The 8,451-nt window shown below is 29.9% G+C and overlaps 1 protein-coding gene across 8 annotated transcripts in view; it reads right to left on the bottom strand.

Moving 5' to 3' along the window:
• Positions 1–2,002: 2,002 nt before the first annotated feature.
• Positions 2,003–8,451, bottom strand: part of spir (spire type actin nucleation factor) — a 167,771-nt gene continuing 161,322 nt past the window's right edge. For 3 of the 8 annotated variants that reach the window (XM_088203655.1, XM_088203658.1, XM_088203660.1), the window contains 9 exons: positions 7,690–7,828; positions 7,233–7,307; positions 5,568–5,691; positions 5,336–5,489; positions 3,958–4,104; positions 3,790–3,891; positions 3,572–3,715; positions 3,214–3,509; positions 2,003–2,603 (listed from right to left, as the gene is read on the bottom strand). In XM_088203655.1, the coding sequence (XP_088059781.1) occupies positions 2,405–2,603; positions 3,214–3,509; positions 3,572–3,715; positions 3,790–3,891; positions 3,958–4,104; positions 5,336–5,489; positions 5,568–5,691; positions 7,233–7,307; positions 7,690–7,828 (1,380 nt within the window). In that variant the 3' untranslated portion in view covers positions 2,003–2,404. The remainder of the gene's footprint in view (positions 2,604–3,213; positions 3,510–3,571; positions 3,716–3,789; positions 3,892–3,957; positions 4,105–5,335; positions 5,490–5,567; positions 5,692–7,232; positions 7,308–7,689; positions 7,829–8,451) is intronic. The other 5 variants (XM_088203657.1, XM_088203659.1, XM_088203661.1 and 2 more) reach the window with 3 other exon arrangements.

The following is an 8,451-nucleotide window of genomic DNA, read 5'->3' as shown; positions in this document are numbered from 1 at the left end:
AAAAGATTTTATATTGTAGTAATTTATGGCCTTCGAAAGTAGAATTCTTTCGTGTCCTGAAGTACCGATTTCACTGATGTTTTGTTAAGTCAAACGTTTATTGATTGTAGCTTTAAACCCCTACAATTTATTTTATTGTATGTATATCTTATTGCACAAAGTTGAGTTTAAATACATATATATTATTAAATATTAATAAATTTTATTTTTCACGGAAAAAAAATTGATATTTTTTTCTTACTTATTTAGTATGAAAGTAAATTTGATTTTGATTGATTTTATTATGTTATGAAGTTGTGTTTGTGGTGATACAATGACCGATTTCAATGTGTGTTTATTATGTACATGTGTATATTAAAATATTTTATATTGTTTTAATGATTCGTCAAAAGACAAACGTTTCATATGATTTATTCATTTTTCATATACATTTTAAATGATTATATACATATATTAACAATTAAAATGATAAATATTTTAGATACAAACTAACTATGCATATCCTCTTTTGCGTGTTGTCCGGCAACTTTTTTTACTATGTATTCAATCTCGTAAATTGATTTTAACATGAGATTCTATCAGATATAGTTATCGTGGGCACTTACGAGGCTCATTCATAATAAATTTTATTTTGAAAAATATGAATATATATATATTTTTTTTATTAAATATTATTATTTTTAGAACGCTATATATATTTTTTTTATTCATTAATATAAACAACACGTATATTTTGCAATTATGTATTAACAATACAGCTATGGGAAAATTTAAAAAAAAGAATGCATTGCGGAGTAAACATTCTGCATAAATGTGGCAAACTCGCAAAGTTTTTGTACTCTGAACCAAATCAAAGGCATCATTAATTAAGCGATGATATTATAGTTATTATATCATCATAATATGATTTGTCATATGTGTTTGTTGCAAATAATAATAATTATAAAAAATTCCAATATGGACATATGATTACAGACAGTCCATTGATACAATGTACTAAAATGATATAAAATAAAAAATGTTAAATTAACACAATTTATTAATATAAAAAATAATGTTTATATATCGATTGCAGAACATTTACTATACATTTTTTTATAAACGTAAATGAACAATTTATTGTTTTGATCGAGAGATACATTTTTGTGCTATGGAACTTATGTTTCATTTTAATTTTAATGAAATCAAAGCGTATGAAATACAGCAAGAATTAGATAAAATAAAAAATACATACGCATATTCTTTGGTTTGTTCCCTGGTAATAATATATATTTTCCTTACATCTGACAATTCTCAGTATCAAGATAAACACGTTTTTTAAATTGTCTCAAAAATATTCAACTACTTGATAAACTTTTTTAATATTCAAGGCCATCGATAGGATTAATCCCTTACGAGTGTATATTATATATATTTATTGGAAACGATACAATTTTGCATTAATATTCCTAAGATTTCATAAGCCTGTGATTTCAGATTTGATTGTATTGTACACATACAAGTTTTAAAATTTGATCTAAAAAAATTTGAGAAAAATTTAATAAATAATATTTACATAATAAATTTGGCATATTAATTATTAAATGGAAGACAATATCCAGAATTTAAAAATAATTTAAATAAATCAAGCATATAAAATTTTAAATGTTATACATATAATATTAATTATCAATCAGAATTTATAAAAATAATAATAATAAAATTAAAAATCAATCTACGTTAACAAAGTAAAATGAGAGTTTTTGTTAATGTTAATATTTTTTCCAAATATTTTACTTATTAAATTTTTCTCATCGTATTATTTAATTAATTTGTTATCGAGTATTTAAAAAAATTGTAATTAAAAGCAGTTAGTTGTTTTAAAAAAATATTTATCCACCGTTTAATGATAGAATACGTGTCATCTGATAGTGTTGCTCCAACTGATCTTATTGAGATCTATCGTTGATTCAACATTATGACGAAAAGTATACTTTTTTTTATATATTTTTAACATATATAATTTTAATTATAAATTTTAACCCGATTAAAATCTCTTATTCGCTACCAATGCCACAACACTACCGAAAGCGCGGCCGTCACGTTTCCGTTCGATCAAAGCTCTATTTAAAAATACAACTTACAACATATATATTTATCTTTGGTGGATCACATACGAAAATTTACACTTTGAGTAACGATTTTTATATAATAAAATAACTTAACACTTTAGGCCAGCGTTCAACTCGTTTCACATAATATATATGTATATATACACAAAAATTCATATTATTCATATATGTACAGCGAAATCATTAAAACTTAATGTTTAAAAACGATTTTAATTAAATAATACATGTGCTAATTTTTACCGATATCGAGGAGATTGTTACTCAAGTTACGAATTAATAATACTAAGCTTTGATTAGTTGTAAACGGGTGACAAATCGAGCGTCAAATTTCTGATGGCATGATTGCGTGTCGCCGACCGACTAGTCCTCGAAGACTTGATAATCTGAAGCACCATTGTCTTGCAATCGTGGCACACGATCATCTGCATGCCGCGCAATCTGTCCGACGCTCGCATACCGCTGGCTAATGTTGCATTGCGATTAAATCTATTTCTGTAATAAATATATAAAAGCATTTAAAAAACATTTGATACACAGATGATATTAGTAAACTTTCAAAAAATGTGAAATGTTATCCACAGTTAAAAAGATCCAAGAATTGCAGAATAAAATAATGTAGGGTGAGTATATCCTTCGTCAGCCAGTTGCATAAGACTTGGGAGTTTCAGCCCATTAGCGAATACGACCCTTATTTAGCCAGGTTTTCGCTTTAGTATATTGTGCGGACTGAGACTAGATATGACCTCCTGCTTGGGTTGTTGCGACTTTTACCAGAAATTCTCAGGTCAGAAATTCAGTGGTAGATATTAGATTGCAATTTAAAGGATAATTATAAAGTACATATTCAAGATATTCATTTCAATATCTGCTGTAGTCATTTTTATGTATTTGGAATGTTCATAAAGGCGATAAAAAGTGATTCAGCAGAAGGTATTTTTAAGAGTGGCTGCGCTCTCAGCAAAACCTCTGGAAAACTTATATTGAATGCAGTAGAGATAATGTTTTATTTGACTCATTCTCGTATTTAATATTAATGTTTCTTCGTATTTAAAATAAGTAATATTATGTTTAAATTTATATATATAAATGAAGACTATTATACCTTCGATCGAGTGTATGATGCGGACTTCCGCCGCCACCGGCGGGCAAACTTTGCGGTCCTTCCATACTCCTCGTCATAATGTTGTTCAAAACTGGCAAAGGAACGGGCTGCTCTGGTACATATCCCAGAGAAGATCCTCCCCTTGATCCTGGAGCTGAATGCACGTAGGATAGTGGAAGTTGAGCAGATGGTGAAGAGTTGAGCGTGCCTTCCAAAGACCGGGCCATAGCCGAAGCTTGATTCCTCTGCATCGAAGGACTATTGGGAGCACTTCCGACAGAGTTATCCGAACGATCCTGATGAATACATATTCATTAGTATCACATTACATCAACGAAAAAGTTAATTATATATATACATTATTATGTTGTTCTGGTGACATGAGTCGAGCCATGAGCGATCTCGGGAAAGAAGTATTTGTCTCTTCTTCCGGCGAAGGCATTAACGAGGGGCTCAATAATACGACAGGTACGTTTGAAAAGTGTTCAGTAGGAATACGCATCTGTAATTAATTTTTATTTTTATTATTTATGTATAATACTATATATTTGATAGTGTTAATAAAAAGTTACTCACTTTTGAATAGCATTTTGTACAGACAGTCTTTTTGCATAATTTACATCGCTGGCCCCACGGTCCAAAAATACCGAACCTCGTCTTCAAGCACAAGAAGCATACCTAAAAATACAAAAATGTTTATATTGATCGTTATAAAATATTAATTCAATATTTTTAATGAATTACCTTGCGTTTTTCAACGTCTTCTTTGACTCGACCCTCGACGGGAAGTGCTTCTAGTTCTGCTTTAGTCAAGACTGATCTGATGTGAACAATCTCTTCCAGTGTAAGAGAGAGGCGTTCATCTAACGACATAGCGTCTTGCCACTGTTTCTACAATAGATGATAATTATAAATTAGATTGAATTAGATATAATATAAAACTGAAAGATATATCTACGATATGTTTAAACATCACTTACGCTAACTAGATTATCAGTCATTATAATAGGAATTTTTCAAATCTAAATAAGGCAATCATTCAAAAATCAGAATAATACAACAACAAATATAAAAAAATCTACTATCAAACGCAATAAAGATAAATTCAATTTATTCTAATGTATACATTCAGTGTACTCAAACTAAGCAAGATTAATAAAAGAGAAGATTTCAAAGCATAAACAACTAACTTTATGAAATGAGAGGTTTAGTATTAAAACCCATGATCTCAATTTAATGATGAACATAAGTAACTGTAGTTCTCAGAAACAATAGGGAAATATTCCTGAAGAGAACATAACAATGGTTAGACAGCAAAGAAGCTTCAAAACATGTTCTGAAACCAAAGTTGCACCCAAAAAAAACCCCTAAAATTATATTGACAGTATGGTGGTATTCTGATGGAATTATTCATCGATAGTTTCTTATGGAAATTGCAACCATGTATAAAAAAATAGCTATATTGCTCCATGGTAATGCGAGACCTCATACATCAAGGATTAAACGAATTAGGAATGGAAATTTTGCCTCATCTCCCATATTCTCCCCAACAAATTAATCATCATGTTAAACAATTAGACTTGTTTCTTAGAAATACGAAATTCAATAATCAGAGTGATATTATAAAAACCTTTCACAAGGTAAATTAGGTAAATCGTTGGCATGAAACCGTGTTTGTAATAGCATTTTATATCTCACTTCAAAAAATCGATAACTTTATATGAAGTAAACTAATAAATCTAATGCGAAAGAATGACTGATCTAGATATGCGACTGGGTCTGGAGATAAGAATCGAGTGGTCGCATCAGCTCACAGAGATCAAGACAATTAAAGGGTTGTTAGAGCTGTGTATGTTGTTGTATATTGTTCTTTCAAATGATTTTTTTTATAAATTAAAAAATGAAAATGGTCATGTTTGATTTAATTTTTAAGTGGAACAAATTTGTAAGCTACTAGTAAAATAACAATAAACAAATAATGAAATCTATAATGGCACTCTAATAGGAACTTCATAGATTTAAATAATCATTAAAAAGAAATTGTGCGTTTAACGTTACCGTATATATACATATATAAATAATTTTGCAAATGAATAACGAAAGCGTCTAGCACAACACTTACTTTACTACAAGGCTGACTAACCGACTGGATTAACTCTTCTTGCAATGAGTTCCTAGACCAAGATATGTCGTTTGGGGTATCACCCAAGTTACCGAGGGCTGCTCCGTCTATATCGATGCTAGACCCCGATATGCCAGACTGTCTTGAATCGGGCCTAAAAATATAATTTAATATGAATATATAAATTTATATATTTACAATAATTATCATAATTATATTATTATAATAATACCTAGATTGGGGCACTGATTGAGATCCGGAAACGTTCAACGAATCCGTTGGCTTAGTGCACGATACTATTGTGTGCCTTCTCATGGATGCTCTTCTAGATGGACACTGTGTTGCTAGATCGTAAGCTGAAAAAAAAGAAGATAAAATGCATTAAAATCAGTTAATATGTTGCCTTTGCAAATTGAAATATATGTACTATGTAAAACAGAAAAAATAGCTTGTGTTGTAATTGCAACAAAAAAACACTACTTTTTCACAGAATAAATTTGCAATATGTTATTTTGTGGTAGCCACATGGTCATCCGAACGAGATAAGGGCAGACTCATCCATAAAAATTTCGATGAGCTATTCAAATCTCTGAAAATCGTATTTCTTAGAAAAAAGTTTCCCACTAGGGGAAGTCGGTTGTAGACACCGAACTCGTCATCGGGGCTCCACCCTTAACGAGAGAGAGAGAGAGAGAGAGAGAGAATATTTTCACATCTCATCCTCTGTGGCTGTATTAGAATATTTTTTTATATATTTCTCATGCAATACTAAATAGTAAATAAATATGATTTTAAATTTAGAAGCTAAAATTGTATCTTATTTTGTACAGCATTAAGTCCGAAATTTATATATTATACTTATCGTTACATATATTGTAGATACAATGATGTTTTTTATTTAAAAAATATATTTTATAGTAATAAATTAGTTATCGTTAATATCCCAATAGTATTTTTTTTAATCTTCTGTTGTAAGACGACAGACGTGAGCGCAATACGTTACAACGGGGTAAATATTTTGACGATTTACTGTATTTTTATATATTAAAATGATTTTAACAAACTTTTAAAATATATAGATAAATGTTTTTGTTGTTTAAATTATATTTAAAACAATAAAAAATATAACAAAAAGATGTTGTAATTGCAATTTAAACATTGAGTCAATAATTCAAATAAATACCTATGTACATGTATAAGTAATTATACATATTTTATGTGGGGGGGATATGATAATTTATAATTTAGTTTATTATTTAGAATAAAATTTTCATTAGAATCATATATGCAATACTTATACCATCTAATTATTGATTTTTGTAAAGCATATTGAAAAAAATGGTTGAAATCAGTAATACTAGAGAAGCAATAAAATGCAACATATAAGTGATAAATAAAAATTGATATATAGAAAAAAATAAATTTAAAGCAATTAGTTTGAGTTTATGTTTAATAAATAAATGTTTTTAATAAAAAGTTAGATTTCCATTATTTTTTAAACATTAAAGTTATATATGTATGTACTATGTACATATGTATAATATATCAACATTCTATATGAAATGTTGTATTTAATCCATAATTTGTGTTTTAATTTACATACGTGAAAATAATAAGCTTAGCTACAAGTTTAATAACGTATTTTATGTCATGACATAACTTAGAAGTACTTAATTAAAATTCATTGACAAAATGTGAAATTTCACAAGCGTCAATTAATAAAAATAAAACATGCTAAAAGCGTCTTAAAATCATGCCTCTCACAAATAATTTGATATGACTTGTTAAAATAAATAAAACACATGCAAGAATGTGATCCAGAAATGCTTCAAATCGCTCAAACGTGCTAGTAAAAATCAAAAGCGAAAACATTGTGTGTATCAATTTGATCCCATACATTCCAGAGCGCTGTCACAGAAGTGATGATACTCGTCGTGCGTGACTCTCCTCGGTGGCGGTCTTGGGGGACTGTCTGTTTGCATTAAATCACAATTATGTCCAATCTAACCCCGGACCTTTAGCATATCTCATTACCAGATAAAGTTTGATATAAGTAAACCAGCAAATTCAATCTATAGTGTTCTATACATAGCTAAAAGTGCAAAATGGTTCTATGCTAACACTCCATTCCAGCCCGCGGGCGAGTGGCGTCAACCATTTAGGCCGGATCCCATTTTAATATAATTTTCTTGCGGGCTGGAATGAAATGTTGGCTTAGTGCAGCACTTCATTAAAGCATAATAATTTATTCCCACATACATATAAATATATAGGGTGCCAAAAATACTTGCTCAGATTATAGATGTGCTGGTCTACCCATAATATATTGAGATAAGTGAGCGCTTAACAATTACCTGTTCTCTTCCACGGCTTTGGACTGGACGACCCGTTCGATATAGTCGGCGTGATCTTGTTGAAGCTCCTCGGGAAGGGCTGCGGTGGACACTTTTCGGTGGCGACTATGGGCTCTTCAATGTCGTCGTCGTCGTCGTCCTGAAAATGGAAGCATAAAACATTTAGAAGAGAGTATAAAGAGCACTCTCTGGGGAGTGTGCTGGATGAAAACGTGACCTGTGACATTTGAGTATATCCTGAGGCATTTTCGCTTTACTGACGGGGGCTGTTAATATTTAATTGGAAAAGCTTGCGGTGGGTAGAGTCACTGGGGAGTTGAATTTTCCAGGGATTAATATTGTTATTATGGTTTTAAATTAGCCGAGATTATATAATCAAAATTGATAATAATTACACGAAAGAGAAGCCTAGTGTTCTCAAACGTTCGCCGATTTTTATAAACAGTATTATTTTTATTTACAAAACGGTGATTAAATACTCAAAATAGTACTTTAATGTTGTTCACTATTTTTATTATTATACGCTGACGGTTCGAAAATATGTACCGTTCAATTATTTAATCTGAACGTTTTCTATAAAAATAGATTATATATAAAAATAGTATTGGTATTTTATTCAGTGATAATTTAAATTTTAATCGAACGAAATGTACCTGCTCTAATGACTAGAAAATATAATGAGATAAAACAATGATCCTAGTTCCGACTCAAATCATACATATTTCTCAAGGAATTGTGAGATAATATAGGCGTTGATCTCCT

Source organism: Plectrocnemia conspersa, unplaced genomic scaffold, assembly GCF_051122295.1.
Source record: "Plectrocnemia conspersa isolate PC_06_02 unplaced genomic scaffold, ASM5112229v1 ptg000014l, whole genome shotgun sequence".
In the NCBI taxonomy this organism is placed as follows: domain Eukaryota; kingdom Metazoa; phylum Arthropoda; class Insecta; order Trichoptera; family Polycentropodidae; genus Plectrocnemia; species Plectrocnemia conspersa.
The sequence above is the reverse complement of the archived record's forward strand: the minus strand, read 5'-3'. Positions and strand labels throughout refer to the sequence as shown.